General features: G+C 43.2%; 1 protein-coding gene across 2 annotated transcripts in view; it reads right to left on the bottom strand.

The window, feature by feature from the left end:
* LOC144687635 (synergin gamma-like) overlaps positions 1-15285 on the bottom strand; it is a 450053-nt gene extending 434768 nt beyond the window's left edge. For both annotated transcript variants that reach the window (XR_013578181.1, XM_078554007.1), the window contains exons 1-3: positions 14997-15285; positions 12424-12480; positions 3240-3336 (exon numbers count right to left, since the gene is read on the bottom strand). Coding sequence is in view for 1 of the 2 variants with exons in the window: in XM_078554007.1 (XP_078410133.1) it covers positions 3240-3336; positions 12424-12480; positions 14997-14999 (157 nt within the window). In the remaining variant the exon portion in view is untranslated. The remainder of the gene's footprint in view (positions 1-3239; positions 3337-12423; positions 12481-14996) is intronic.
* Positions 15286-16170: the final 885 nt, after the last annotated feature.

The following is a 16170-nucleotide window of genomic DNA, read 5'->3' as shown; positions in this document are numbered from 1 at the left end:
TGTAAAGTGCCTAGTTGGAAAATGAGGTGCTGTTCCTTCAGTTTGCGTTGAGCTTCACTGGAACAATGCAGCAGGCCAAGGACGGACATATGGGCATGAGAGCAGGGTGGAGTGTTGAAATGGCAAGTGACAGGGAGTTCTGGGTCATGCTTGCGGACAGACCGAAGGTGTTCCGCAAAGTGGTCACCCAGTCTGCGTTTGGTCTCTCCAACATAGAGGAAACCGCATTGGGAGCAGCGAATGCAATAGACTAAATTGAGGGAAGTGCAAGTGAAATGCTGCTTCACTTGAAAGGAGTGTTTGGGCCCTTGGACAGTGAGGAGAGGGGAAGTAAAGGGGCAGGTGTTGCCCCTTCTACGGTTGCATGGGAAGGTGCCGTGGGAGGGGGTTGAGGTGTAGGGGGTGAGGGAGGAGTGGACCAGGGTTTCCCGGAGGGAACGATCCCTGCGGAATGCCACCGGGGGGGGTGAAGGGAAGATGTGTTTGGTGATGGCATCATGCTGGAGTTGGCGGAGGAAGATCCTTTGAATGCGGAGGCTGGTGGGGTGATAAATGAGGACAAAGGGGTCCCTATCATGGTTCTGGGAGGGAGAGGAAGGTGTGAGGGCAGATGTGCGGGAGATGGGCCAGACGTGGTTGAGGGCCTGTCAACTACCGTGGATGGAAAACCTCGGTTAAGGAAGAAGGAAGACATGTCAGAGGAACTGTTTTTGAAAGTGGCATCATCAGAACAGATGCGACGGAGGTGAAGGAACTGAGAGAATGGAATGGAGTCCTTACAGGAAACGGGGTGTGAGGAGCTGTAGTCGAGGTAGCTGTGGGAATCGGTAGGCTTGTAATGAATATTGGTGGACAGTCTATTGCCAGAAATTGAGACAGAGAGGTCAAGAAAGGGAAGGGAAGTGTCAGAGATGGACCATGTGAAAATGATGGAGGGGTGGAAATTGGACGCAAAATTAATAAGTTTTTCCAGGTCCAGACGAGAGCATGAAGCAGCACTGAAGCAATCATCAATGCGAAAGAGTTGTGGGAGGGGGCTGGAATGTTCCACATACCCCATAAAAGCATAACTGGGGCCCATGCGGGTACCCATAGCCACACCTTTTATTTGGAGGAAGTGAGAGAAGTTTAAGGAGAAATTGTTCAGTGTGAGAACAAGTTCAGCCAGACAGAGGAGAGTAGTGGTGGATGGGGATTGTTCGGACCTCTGCTCGAGGAAGAAGCTGAGAGCCATCAGACCATCCCGGTGGGGGATGGAGGTGTAGAGGGAATGGACGTCCATGGTGAAGAGGAGGCGGTTGGGGCCAGGGAACTGGAAATTGTTGATATGATGTAGGGTGTCAGAGGAATCATGGATGTAGGTGGGAAGGGCCTGGACAAGGGGAGAGAGATTGGAGTCAAGATAGCTAGAAATGAGTTCCGTGGGACAGGAACAGGCTGACACGGTCGGTCTGCCGGGACAGTCCTGTTTGTGGATTTTGGGTAGGAGGTAGAAGCGGACCGTCCGAAGTTGGGAGACTATGAAGTTGGAAGCTGTGAAAGGAAGATCTCCAGAGGAGATGAGGTCAGTAACAGTCCTGGAAACAATGGCTTGATGTTCAGTGGTGGGGTCATGGTCCAGGGGGAGGTAGGAGGAAGCGTCTGCGTGTTGACGCTCAGCCTCTGCGAGGCAGAGGTCAATGCGCCAGACAACAATAGCACCACCCTTGTCAGCAAACTTGTACAAACTCAACGTCTTAAATAAAAGTTTCACATTAAAGCAGATGCTATTTTTCTCAAAATCAATCTTTAACCCATTCAGAGTTTGGTAAATTTGAAAGATTAGGTTCAGATTAAGAGGGCCCTACAGCCTATTTGGCTACATTCTTCCAGTGTCTTATCATTTTCCTTTTACAACATCCAGCTGCTCCCTAATTTAATCCAAGGTCCTGTTGATGAAAGAAATAGTTCCTGGTTATCTGTCCTAAACTTTCACTTTATAACCCTTAACCTGCTTCCTTTGCCTCTGCTTTTTCTCCATTACTTTCTCTGTCCTATTATGTATCCTGATTATCTTCCTAAAATCCTGTCTCAGACTAACTGATCTATGTGAAATTTATGCCTTAATTGGCATTGCTGGCAGCATAATTATAAATACTGTGATCTTCCCATCTACCGCCATTAATTACAAGGGCTTTAAAAATCCCACTGAGTAGAATGCCTGCTAGTACCGTCATGTACAGGGAGCCAAGTAGACCAGTTCTCGCTAACCATAATATCCCAGCTGCCGTACCTTCCTGAGTGACTAAGATCCATAGGAAAATTCTATTGTTGTCCTATATCTGTTGAGCCATTCCAGCAGCAGAAAAAGATTGCTGTCTCTTCCCCGATAGCTGAATTTATATAGCAACAAGAGAGAGGCAGTCATTTTTTTATGCGAATGTCAGCTTTGGAACAAGAACAACTTGCAGTTATATTGCACATTTAGCATAATAAAATGCCCTACAGCGTTTCACGTGTGCATTACCAAACAACTTTGACACATAGCCAAATGAGATATTAGGGGAGGCAGCCAAATATTTGGACAAGGAGGTAGTTTTTAAGGAGCACTTTTAGGGAAGAGAGAGAGAGGTGGAGAGGTTTAGGGAAAGAATTTTAAATCCTAGCTCCCAGGTAGCTGAAGGCACGGCCACCAATGGTGCAACAATTAAAAATGGGGGTGCAGAGTCCAGAATTAGGGGAATGCAGAGATCGCAAAGGGTTGTGGGGTTGGAGGAAGTTACACAGATGGGAAGGGGCGAGGACATGGAGGGATTTGAAAACAAGGATGAGAATTTTTTAAAAACCATGATGTTGTCAAGCCTGAAGCCAGTAGGTTATGGAGCTGAGGCATTATGGGTGAAGGGGACTTGGTGTGAGTTAGGATATGGGGAATAAAGTTTAGGATAAGTTCAAGTTTATAGAGGGTGGAAGATGGGAGGCCAGCCAGGGGAGCAGTAGAATAGTCGAGTGTGGAGATAGCAAAGGTGTGGATGAGGATTTTAGTAGCAGATGAGCTGAGACAGGCATGGAGACATGCGAGGTTACTGTTGTTTCTGGCGTGAATGGAACCAGTGTTAGGAAGTAGATATTGGAAATGGGTTATGCTCTCTGTTTGTAGAAATTTATTGGATGCTGGAGCTTCTCTGGAATGCCAATATTCTCTAAATCTACTAGTTATCTGAGCTGTCAGTATAGCCTAGCGGTGAAGTGTCCCTCACCTGAGATGTAAGCGATTCCTTGTGGAGACAGCAGAACTTCACTGCACACTGATGGCTTGCTGATGGCACACAGGGTATCATTTGCAGTTCTAATAACCTGGAAAGGACCACAACTGAGGTGAATGTATGCATATAGTTTTCAATGTATTTTTATCTTTTTTTAAATTGAGTTTATAGTTTATATTGAGTTTAAGAGTTTACATCTGTTCTTTATGAAGCCCTTGAACAATTTGGTTACACTGATGTATATTGAGGCATTCAAGCTTCTTGATATGGACTAGCCTGCGCTGGGAGTCTTACAGATATAGGAGTTTGTTTGTTCTTAGATTCTGGGGATGAGTTAGGCTTGAAGGCAGTGGTTAGGGGCAGGTAGTCGTGTTGATTATCTTTTTGCATTAGTGACTGGATCACTAGGGGCAGAATCTTCCGCTCGGCGAGTGGGAGCAGGCGTCTCAACGTCACTGTGCGTCATTCAGATTTTCAGTTCAGCGGGCACGCATCAGAGTCGACTGCGCACCCGCCGAACTGTCAAAGGCCTATTAAGGCCAGTTAACTATCAATTGAAACAATTAACTGAGCTGCCCTTCCAACCTTAAGGTTGGCAGGCAGGCAAAGAGCCCAGGCGGCCTTCACATTTATCATGAAACCTCATCCATGGGCGGGATGAGGTTTCATGAAGGTTTTAAAAGTCTTGCAAAAATTTTTAATAAAATTAATTAATATGTCCCAGCTCATGTGACAGTTTCACATGAGGGGACATGTCTTAAATTTTTTTGTCCTTTATTAAATTTTTTTGAACTTAAACTAATCTCCCGGAGGCAGCTCTGTGCCTCAGGCAACGCACCCCCCCGCCCCCCCCACCCGCACAGGGAGTGCTCAGCGCTTCCAGGCGCGTGTCACACTGGGCGGGCCTTAATTGACCCACCTACGCAAAATGAAGGTGCCCAGCGGGCAATGATCGGCTGCGCGCACGCCTGCGCCTGCTCCCGCCCAAACCCCCAGACGGGGAGAAAATTCTCCCCTACGTCAACAAGAACAACAAAAACTTCCATTTATATAGCATCTTTAACACAGTAATACATGCCAAGCCACTTTACAGGTGCATAATCAGACACAGATTGACTCTAAGCCATGCAAGGAGACATTAGGATGGTTGACCAAACACTTGGTCAAGAAGACAAGAGCAAGAACTGTTATGATGAAAGGTCATAGACCTGAGACACTGGTCTGGATTTTCCAGTGCCCGAGGCAGGTAGGAGTAGTCAGAAAAATTCCAGGCTCAGCCCACCTGTCTTGGGAGAAAGCATCCACAAAGGTAGGATATTCAGTGCTGGGGGGATGGGTGTGGGCTGGAGTACCAGGTAGTGGTGTTCAGTTGGCCAGAGGGGCTGCCAGGTACAAAGGCGAACTGTTTAAGAGGCCTGCCACAGTGCCATGGAACTTTGTTCCAGCTAAAATAAAAACACAAAGGCCACCCAGCCCTCATACTCTCTCATCCTCCAAACACTCCCCACTGATCCCCCACCATTTCCCCTCATGCCTCTCTACCAATCCCCTATGGCCCTTCATGCGTCCTATGCTCCTCCATCAACCCCATGTCTCTTTATGCCCCCTATGCCAAGCTCTGCCCTTCGACCCAACCCCTATATCCCCTCATGCCCCAATGCCAAGCTCTGCCCTTCCATCCAGTGTCCTCACATGCCGCTCATGTCCCTCTACCCATCCCCTATGGTCCTTCATGCCCCCTACACCAATATATGACACTTCCATGCCCACTGACCCATTGTACACTTTCTAGAACCAGTGAACCCTTTAATATAACGTGGTATGTGTAAAAAAAAAATCCTTGAAATAAAGTAATTCATTGAGAAGTTTCTCCTATTAAAAAGTCTGAAGTACAAGCTAATAAAAGTGTCAATCATCCAGGCCTTTTGAAAAGCCACAGACCCTTGAAACTACTTGTGTATACGGGTATTGTGAAATTGACTGCAGAGACCAGAGAGCCTGAGTTATCAATCAAACAATGCTTCCTCTGGGAAGCAGCTGTTCTAGTATAATAGGAGCTGTCTGGGCTCTCAGCCGAGCGAATAATATGAGGCAGGGCATAATTTGGCATAGGGGATATGAGGGGGACCTTTTGGACGTACCTTTCAAAAGGTCCACTCATGCAGACTAGGATTCACGACTCCTCTAAGTGAACCATGACTGTTTAAAAATCTGGCCCGGCTCCATCAAAATTGTGGAGAAGGAGGTGCCTACCTCTGCAACGGAGCTGGCCAGGCCAGGAGTGCCGGATGCGAGCTTTTGACAGGAACCAGCCCATACCCTTTAAAAGGCACTCCCGAAAATCATACAGCCTGGGAATGGGGTCGGGAATCCTGGAATCAGGACCTGCCTGCCATTTTTAAAGGGTTCCTGAGTCAACCTGACTTGGTGGAAATCCAGGTTGTTAACTCTATTCCTCTCTGCACAGATGCTGTCTGACCTGCTGAGTATTTCCATTATTTTCTGTGTTTACTTGGTCTAGAAGGTAGGCTTTAAGTAGTGTTTTTAAGAAAGAGAGAGATGAAGAGGTATGAGGGGTGACTTCCAGAGCTTAAGACTTACATGACTGCATGTCTGCCAATGTGAAGAAGAAATTGTGAGATGCACAAGAGGCCAGAGTTGGAGGAAAACACAGTTCTCTGAGGGGGACAAGTCAGGTTCATCATGTGAATCTGCCAAAACTGAACTCAAACCGCTTGTTATTCCTGCAGTACCAGAAAAAGGCCAAACCATACTCAGTCAGATTGATATATGTCCCACATGTCAGCCATATCCTTTGTAGGGAGCAATGCACACCACCAGTGAGGTGCATTCTTTGACTAACACTGACTGGCAAATGGTCTCAGAGAAGTCAGAAAATCAGCTGGAATGGGAAATAGAATTACCACAAGTACAGCAGGAGTGATTGTCTCAGGCTTGTTAAGGCAGTGAAAATTCACTTTTATATTAACTCTGAATGGGGTTGGGGGTTGGGGGCAGCAAAAACCTAGCATGAGAGGAGACCTCTCTGATTTCTGAACACTGGTCTTTTCTTGTTATTGCACCAGCACATTATTATGAATGTGAGGTTTTATAAGGTGGTTATGTTTTAAACTGTCACTTTTAATTCAAAGTAAAATGGAGCACGCAACCTCCTACAAGTTCTGCCCGGTGATAAACCAATCTGACCTGGTTGCCATGGGGACTTGGGGCCTAGGTCAAGTCCTATTGAAACCCAAGTGCCAGATTTAACACCTGAACACAAAAGGGAAGCAGCTGGCATGGCTTTGTGTAGAGTTACAGACTCTCAGATATACTGACTCAGAAATCTAGGGCACAGAGAGAGGGTGAGAGAGAAGAAAACAGCAGCTGCTGTGGACAGCAGGGGAAAAAGGCTGTTAGCTATCAGGCAGAATGCTGATGGGAGCTTGTTCTCTGCTCAAAGAGAAAAAACCTGTAGAGATGGACATTGGAAGATTTGCCCCGACGGGGCTGGAAGAAGGAATCACTGGAATGGGCCTTGCTGCTGGAAGTCAGTTCAGGGGTCTCAGAAGACTAAGGGGAATGACTTTTGACAACGCTGGACCTTACAACTCAGTGAAATTTGGAGAAACAAACCTGTTGGAAATGAGGTGTAACTTTGGACTGCAGGGGGCTGTGTAATGTATAAACTAGGCATGGGTTTTTTGGTGATATTAGGAAGTTAGGAGGGATATCTTTTCTGTAGTTTAGTGTACGAGTTGCACACTAACTAATGTTTGGTTGATGTAGCTTTTGGTGTGTTACGGTAGAAGTCTTAAAATGTGAAATCTTGTATGGTCCTTTGAGTCGGTCACTAGGGTTCCAAATTCCTTTTTAAAAGTTAACGATTTCTAGGGGAACCATAACAACATTGACAGTATCTGTTGGGTGAGCCAATGCGGACACCTGCATTTTCCATGCCTGTAATTGTTACCATTGGGATCGATAAATGGTTATGGTGGATACTGTCCAAGCCATAGAGTTTATCCCTGTTATAATATTGCGTGCCAGCTGCAGCACAGGTGCAGAATGCCTGTTGCTGATCATGTACAATCTTTAGTAAAAAGTTTCTTTGAAAAAATATTTATTTAAAGAAGAAATAAGGTTATATCTGAAATGCTTAATATTAAGTCCAGACAGTAAGTAAAGATTTCCACTGATATCATAATTTTATTATATATTTAAATATATATATTTTGACCTACTCCTTTGTATCAACTGCTATTACATAGAAACATAGAAAATTGGAGCAGGAGTAGGTCATTCGGCCCTTCGAGCCTGCTCCGCCATTCAATAAGATCATGGCTGATGCTCTATCTTAATGCCATACTCCTGCTCTCTCCCCATACCCCTTGATGCCTTTAGAGTCCAGAAATCTATCTATTTCCTTCTTAAATATATTCAGTGACTTGGCCTCCACAGCCCTCTGTGGTAGAAAATTCCATAGGTTCACCACTCTCTGAGTGAAGAAGTTTCTCCTCATCTCAGTCCTAAATGGACTACTCCATATCTTGAGACTGTGACTCCTTGTTCTAGACTCCCCCAGCAAGAGGAAATATCATCCCTGCATCCAGTCTGTCTAACCCTGTCAGAATTTTATACGTTTCAATGAGATCTCCTCTCATTCTTCTAAACTTCAGTGAATACAGGCCTAGTCGGCCCAGTCTGTCCTCATACAACAGTCCTGCCATCCCAGGAATCAGTCTGGTGAACCTTCATGCACTCCCTCGATGGCAAGTATATCTTTTCTTAAATAAGGAGACCAAAACTGCACACAATACCCCAGGAGTGGTCTCACCAAGGCCCTGTACAACTGCAGTAAGACATCCTTGCTCCTGTACTCAAGTCCTCTTGCAATGAAAGCCAACATACCATTTGCCTTCTTAACTGCTTGCTGCACCTTCATGCTTGCTTTCAGTGATTGGTGTAGAAGGACACCCAGGTCCCTTTGTACATCAACATTTCCCAATCTATCACCATTTAAATAATACTCTGCAATTCTGTTTTTCCTACCAAAGTAGATAACTTCATGCTTATCCATAATTGTCATGAAGCTATTAATGTATATAATATTTTGGAAAATATTTTGCTTTTAAAATAGCGATTTAGTCTGTGGGTGTGTCTTAATTGGACTAAAGCCAGCCACTCTGCGTGCTTTGATGTACTCGTTTGAGATGTAGACAGAGAGATAGCATACATTTGCATTTTTTGAATAGAGCATTCAAGAAATGGGGTGAAAACTTGCCGCCTATCTAGCAGATACCAAGCCATATGTTTATATTACTAATAAAATTGGTATTATGAAAGGGGTTTCATTGGAAAAAGGTGAAGTTCAAAGAGGTTGTTGTTACAATGAGAATTAACATTCAATGGGGCTGGTAAGTATAACTTCAGTAGTTTTCAGGTGTGCGGGCAGAGGCAATGTAAGATCAAAAGGCAGCTGTAAGCCTTCAACTGGTCCAACTGACTCCACAGTGAAAAGAACCTCATTTTGAATTCATAAGGTGAAAATGCTTTGCCTGGTGTTTTGGTTAAGTCTATGGGTTGTTGTTGCCTTAATGGAGATTAGTTTGGGAATTTGTTGAAAGTTATGATAGTAGTAATTTGTAGCCATGTGTACATACTTTAACCTATGTGATTAATAAAATGTTTCATTTAGTTTAATGTAAAACCTCGAGAACTAGTGGTCTGATTCCTGAGTTTAGAGTCGCATCTCAAACATAACACTTAAAATTATTGATTATGACAGTTGTTTAAAGTTTCCCTCTGGGATTTTTAAATAACTCCGCTTTATCAATTGCATTAGTCATAACAACAATATACTGCATCTGCCAAGTATTTGCCCACTCACTCAACCTGTCCAAATCACCATGAGGCCTCTTAACATTCTCCTCAGCGCTCACATTCCCATCAAGTTTTGTGTCATCAGCAAACTTGGAATTATTACACTTCGTTCCCTCATCAAAATCATTGATATATATTGTGATCAGCTGGGGTTCAACCACCGATCCCTGCGGTAATCCACTAGTCACCGCCTGCCACTCCGAAAAAGACACATTTATTCCTACTCTGTTTCCTGTGTGCTAACCAATTCTCAGTCCACTCCTATATTTTTCCTACAGGCTAACCAGTCTGTAATTCACTGTTTTCTCCCTCTCTCCTTTTTTAAATAAATAGTGGGGTTATATTTGCCACCCTCCAATCTGCTGGGACTGTTGCAGAACCTAAGGAATTTTGGAAGATGACAGCCAACGCATCCACTATTTCCATGGCTGCCTCCTTTAGTACCCTGAGATGTACATTATCGGGACATGGGGATTTATCAGCTTTCAGTCCCATTAATTTCTCCAGTACTAACATTTTAGTAGTACTAATTTCCTTCAATTCCTCCTTCTCACTAGACCCTTGGTTCCCTAGGCCAGAATTTTTAGCTCATCAGGCGGGCACGTGCCCGACCCGACCGAGCATAAAATGATGCACAATGATGTCGGGCGAGTGCCCCAACGTCATCACGCGATATTTTGGTCGGCGGGCATGCACCAGAGTCGGCAGCGCGCCCGCTGACAATTAAAAGGCCTATTAAGGCCATTAAAAAGGTAATTGAAATAAATTTTTCGATGTCTATCCAACCTTACAGTTGGCAGGCGGTTGGAAAGGCCAAGCGGCCTTTGCATTTTTTAGGAAACCTCATCCACGGGTAGGATGAGGTTTCCATCAGCAAATAAAAATAAAATAAACATTTTTAAATTTCATTTATAACACGTCCCTGCTCATGTGACATTTATAACATTTTTAAAATCTTTATTTTTGATGTTTTAAACTGTTCATCTCCCTGAGGCAACCCTGTGCCTCAGGGAGCTTTTCCAGCGCACACCTGCACAAAGTTCGCGCTGGCCCTCCTCACCCCCCCACACAGGCAGCGCTGCAGCATGCATTTCACGCTGGGCTGGCCTTAATTGGCCCGCCAGTGGGAAATAGTGGTCCAGCCCCGATTGTGACCGGCAGTCGGCTTCCCGACCGCCCCCACCCGCCCCCACCAAGCCAGCTCGACGAGGGAAAAATCCTCCCCCTAGTATTTCTGGGAAGTTATTTGTGTCTTCCTCCATGAAGACAGAACTAAAGTAGTTTACTTGCTCTGCCATTTGCTTGTTTTCTATTATAAATTCTCCCGTTTCAGACTGTAAGGGACCTAAACTTGTTTCACTAATCATTTTCTTTTTACATATTTATAGAAGCTTTTACAATCTGCTTTTATGTTCCTTGCAAGTTTACTCTCATACTCTATTTTTCTCCTTTTAAATCAATCAATGCCCTCAAAGCCTCTACTTCAGAAACAACACAATAGGCATCATTACACTTCACATTAATTTTGTTTTTTGGTTAGCTGCTTATCTGATGCTTGGAAATTAATCATTATACTTCAGAAACATAAACTGCACATTCACATTACACTTATTCAATTTGCGAACGTTTAGGCATTCTTGCAAAGAGCCAGCCTTAAGCAACTCCAAGTTTGGTAGGAGTGCCACTGGGGATTAACTGACAAAAACTAGTTATCTAACTAGCACAACGCATTGGCAAAATTCCTGAAACTTCCCCAGCTAGGATTATCCTACTGGTTAAAAAGAAAGAAAAGTCCCACACTGCTATCCATATAGTCTTCTCTTTGAGACTGACAATTTAGCGCAAACCTTTATTGATTTTAGGATTTTTTACCCACATCCATAAGCAACTGGGATGAGACTGCCTAAACCTCAGCTTGCACGATTTACTTAAAGCAAGTAGGGAACTTTTTTTTTTACATTTAGGAACATGAAATAGTAACTATGCCTAAAATTTTTTAACATATAAAAATAGACATCAGGCTTTCATCCCATAAGCCAGGGCTCTGTTCAGAGTAAGATCCTGAGGCTAAAAAGGCAGTGCTGGAACTCACTGCCCTGCCCAGTCACTCAAATCCACAATTATTTGCTTATTATGAGTTGTAAGGGTATTTTTGCACTATAGTTGCCTGTGTTTTGTATAAACAAATACAAAACAAAACAGGTTAAAATTATACTGTGCAATATTGGCGACTGATTTATTATCATGCTTGCGGGAAATGCCCCTTTGTCCATTAACAATTCCATTATACTCCACTCACCCGTTTTTGATTTGACCGCACTATGTTAACTTACTAATGTCAAGAAGTACACATTATAGCATTTACACCAAAGGTTGCATTTCCAGTATAAGTGAAGCATCAATAAAGTTTTAAAGGGAGGAGTTGTTAGCTGTAGAGAATGGAGCACTTTTCTATTTTAGAAGTCTGGGGGAGGATTTTTATACCCCTTAGGAGGCAGGTGGGTACAAATATTCACACAGCCAGCTGGCATACCAGTTCCCTGGCTCCAAGGCCAACCGCCTGCAAGTGGAGAGGGGCCAATTCAACTAGTTAAGGGCCTATTAATGCCTGTTCTCAGGGGCTGACTGGAAATTTTCAGATGGCCTCCAGGTTCCTGAAGGCATTGGAGAACACAGCAGCTGCCTGGAAGCAGCCTCCCAGTGGCAGCTCAGGGTCTACTGCAGGCTTAGAGGTCCTCTCTGCCTGCCTGCCTGCATGGCTTTAGCTGTAGTGTCAGGCCATACTGTGGAGAGGATCCTCCACCCAACAATGGTGATCCAGTTGCTGAGGCTGTTTATTTAATTTAAATTTTAAAAATGTTGGAGAGAGGGTGCCTCCATCTTGGACCGCCCTCGCTCTCACTCACCTGGAAAAGCAGCTTCGAGAGCCTGCCCAACATCCTTAATTAGATGGTGAGTCCACCCTCTGGCCATAAATTGGCCAATTCAGGGAACATCACGGATGACTGACCGTTCCCCACACAGGGAATGTGCAGGCCTGAGGGCGGAGTCCTAAAGCCCACAGGGGAAATCCTGCCCCTAATGTCAGCATCAATCATTCAATTCACAAAAAAGCTTTGAATATTGAGCACACAACCAGAGAATAAAATTCCATTGCTCTATCCTCCAAGCGGGGACAGGCATCTCCATCATGTATCCTCTAAATAAAATACTTGGGTCTCAGCATTAGAAGAGAAATATTATCAGAAATGGTAAAAATCAATGCAACTATTAAAATATAGATTCTGTATTTTACCTTATAAATACCGTTGAGGCATTTCTGCAAACTATTGACTTTGGCTTCCATGATGCACTGTACATAAACATCAACTGTCAAAATGAAGTAAAAACATTTTTAAATTAATGATGGATGGGGATTAAAATTAAAATTGTGCTGTAATACTAGGTGTAGGTTAGAATTGCTACAGGGGTCCATAAATGGTTAAACACATCGTTGCTGAAAATGTTTTTCCTCCAGAAAGTTGTACTTTAGGAATTGACTCAGGCCATGTTTCTAGATCACGCCTTTCTTTTAAACAAAACAGTCTGAAACAATAAGCAATTCTCTGCATTCTGTGGGTAATCTATAACGCATGACATAATGACATCTCTAATTGCTAAGAATTTTGCCGTTCACCACTTTGTCTCAAATAAAATCAAGGGGGCTAGAATACAACATGGTGGAAATTATGCTACAGTACTTAAAGGTCGGTTAGACCCTATTTAGAGTACTGTGTTCAGTTTAGGGCACTGCACCTCTGGTACAATATATTAGCCTTGGAGGCACAGACTCACTATCTTAACTTATGATGACAGGTTTCATAGACTAGACATGTATTCCTTGAGTAAAGAAGAGTAAGGGGCGATCTAAGTGAAGTGACTAAAATGATTAAAAGAACTAATAGGCAGAGATAGAGAAATATATTTGCTCTGGTGGGGGGCAGGAGGGGGGAGTCTGAATTAAGGGGGCATAACCTTAAAAATTGTAGAAAGTGTGCTTTCAGCTGTAAAATGGTTCTAAGGCAAGATGTTGTAAAGAAGGTACACTTGCCGTAATTTCTGTAAAGGTTCTCTTGACCTCCTGCTATGACTTTGATCAGCAAACATGCTTAGAAACAACATACACAGCTGTTCATGCAGTTTCTCCAGGGTTGACCTCCAATTGTTGGTTCTTGATCCTGGAAGATTGAAGATCCTGCCCCCGCTGTTTTTGAGAGACTACACATTGCCAATCACTAACTTTTTGCTGAAAGCAACCGACCCAAGCAGGGTCTCCCTCAAGGTTTACATCTTGGATTTACAGTTATCTATTTCCTTCAGTATGTTGGAGTCCACCCAAGGGGTATAACCTTAATAATAGAGCTAGGCCATTCAAGGGTGATGTCAGGAAACACTTCTTCACACAGAGGATAGTGAAAGTCTGGAACTCCTCCCCCTCCACCCCCCCCCCCCGCCCCCCCCCCCAACAAACTTTCGGGTCAGTCAATTGAAAATTTCAAAATTGAGATTGGCAGATTTTTGTCAGACACAGATATTAAGAGTTACAGAACCAAGATGAGCAGATGGGTTTAAGATACAGATAAGGATCTAAAGGGGCTGAATAGCCTACTTCTGTTCCTACGCTCCAAAGATGTGGGACTCAACAGCCTTGAAATAATGAGAACATGGTGTAGTACATTGATGTTGGCAGAAGTTTAGAACATTCTGCACATTAGTTTATAAAACTGAAAGAATGTTCTGGGCATTCCACTCGCAAATTCCTCAGTGTTGCACAGGCTGTCCATAATCCATAATGAACAGCCTAATTGTGACCAACAAGTAGTGACATGCTGCCCTCACAACTCAAAGTGAAGTACCTGTACATTTAATAATGTCTTAGTTGCCTCCTTTTACTGTGTCTTATGCTTTAAAACTTGTCAGAATCAACATGAAAGTAAATACTTTTTATGCACTTTAGTGATGCCCTGTCAGAAACAAGTCTGACATATGTTTACATTATTCCACAAAAAACTCCAACTGATTGCCTCATTTTGTTGCATGATGAAAAGAAGTTCAAATTCCCTGAAAAATTCTGAATCAAGAGTGTAGTATAAATTTGAACAAATTTAAAATCCATCTTTTAAACTGTAGTGCAAAGTATTCAAAAGAATCATCAATATTCAACATGAAAACAGAAACCTCAGGCTGATCAAATGTTAAGATGTAAAGGAAGTACTTCACTGCATTTAAATAGCAGCTTTTGAAATCAATGAAGTACTGTAGCCACTATTGTAAAATGTGGCAACCATTTTGCAGATAGTGAAATTCCATAAACAGAATGAGATAAATAACCAAATAATCTGCTTTTATGCTAAGGGATCTTTAACATCTACCTGAGGGGGCAGACACGGGTTAACATTTCATCTGAAACGCTGCAACTCTGACAGTACAGCACTCCCCGCCTCAGCATTTATATGCTCCGGTTTCTGGAGTGGGACTTGAACCCACTTCTGACTCAGCAAGCAGTGCTGCCACAGACCTATTCTTGGTTACTCCACTTTGTGCTCTGCAGCAGTTCTTAGTTCCCTATTATAGCCAAGGACGGGGTGGGATATTGTTACCAGAAGAACAAGTTTCTTTTTTCTGGCATGATAATGTGAATTACACAGCAAGACCAACCCTGATTGTGACTCACATATGCATATACACACACACCACATAGATATGAGCACTGCCCTACCAATTCATGTATTTAAACAAAACACAACATATTACATTAAAACCTACTCAATGCATTACACCCATTTATTCAGTACAGCATACTACTGCAACAACATATATTCCTCTTACCATGCCTGTCAAGTCCTTCCACGCCTGTCTACCTTCTGTCACTCACTACCTTGGAGTAAATACATTACATCCATTTAGTAAATGGTTAAGTCAGCAGCAAACTGCAGATTAGTTAAAACAAATCACAACTGGCAGTCCAGGGAGTGTTGGATTCCTCCTTAGAGAGGAGTAGACTTAATTAACAGTGCAACCAAGCACATAAACTGCTCTTACAGCACTCAGATATTCAAAAGCATCTTTCAGAGCTTTGCGGTAAAGGGAAGTTAGGTTCAGTGCACTTTGCCCTGAAACAAAGGATTTCTGGGTTTGAACTTCCTGTTCTCCTAGATCACATGATTTTGGACTGGTTGGACAGCTTTCTGCATAGATGTGAGATTTATTTGCCAGTTCAAATTAACCAGGGCAAAATTAGACTCAGCTGTCTTTTGAAAAATGAATTATACTTTATGTCCTTCACACCTATAGTTCAAGCCTTTTAACTCCATTCCATTGTGTGAAGCCTCCAGCTGTTAAAGGGGCAGTGTTTATTATTATGCCACATAGTTAGGCCACGTAACACAAAAGAAAGCATGTTTTGTAAATTCTGTTGAGTGCTGTTTTCCAATTTTTGCCAGTGTGTTGCTTTGCCAAAAATGCAACAGTGCAGAAGCTGACAGGCTTAATGCATGATCACAGGATCATAGACCATAAAATGTTAACAAGATTTTTTGTAAATGAATCAGCAATTGATTGTCAAGAAATAGTATCGTGTATAGAATAACAGACTCTTGATAAAAAAAATACTCTCTAAAGTCCTCTAATAATCACAAGATGGTCCAATAAGGTCACAACCTACAAACAGGAAACACAAGCAAATTATAACAACAGCAACAACATCTTATATTGATATAGTATAGGGAGGGGTGAGGCCATGAAGGGATTTGAAAACAGAATTATAAGATCAAGACGTTGTTTGATTGGGAGCCACTGTAGGTCAGTGAGAAAGAGGAACTGGACTTGCTGCAGAGTTCTGAATGACCTTAACTTTACGAAGAATGTGAGAGGCCAGCCAGGAGTGCATTGGAATAGTTAAGTCTAGAGGTAACGAAGGCATGAATAAGGGTTTCAGCTGCAGATGAGCTGAGACAGGGTTAACTCTGAGATGAGTCTACTCCCTAGAATCGTTCCTATATTT

The sequence above is a fragment of the Cetorhinus maximus genome, chromosome 12 (assembly GCF_964194155.1).
Source record: "Cetorhinus maximus chromosome 12, sCetMax3.hap1.1, whole genome shotgun sequence".
Classification (NCBI taxonomy): domain Eukaryota; kingdom Metazoa; phylum Chordata; class Chondrichthyes; order Lamniformes; family Cetorhinidae; genus Cetorhinus; species Cetorhinus maximus.
Note: the sequence above shows the minus strand (reverse complement) of the source record. Positions and strands in the feature narration are given on the sequence as shown.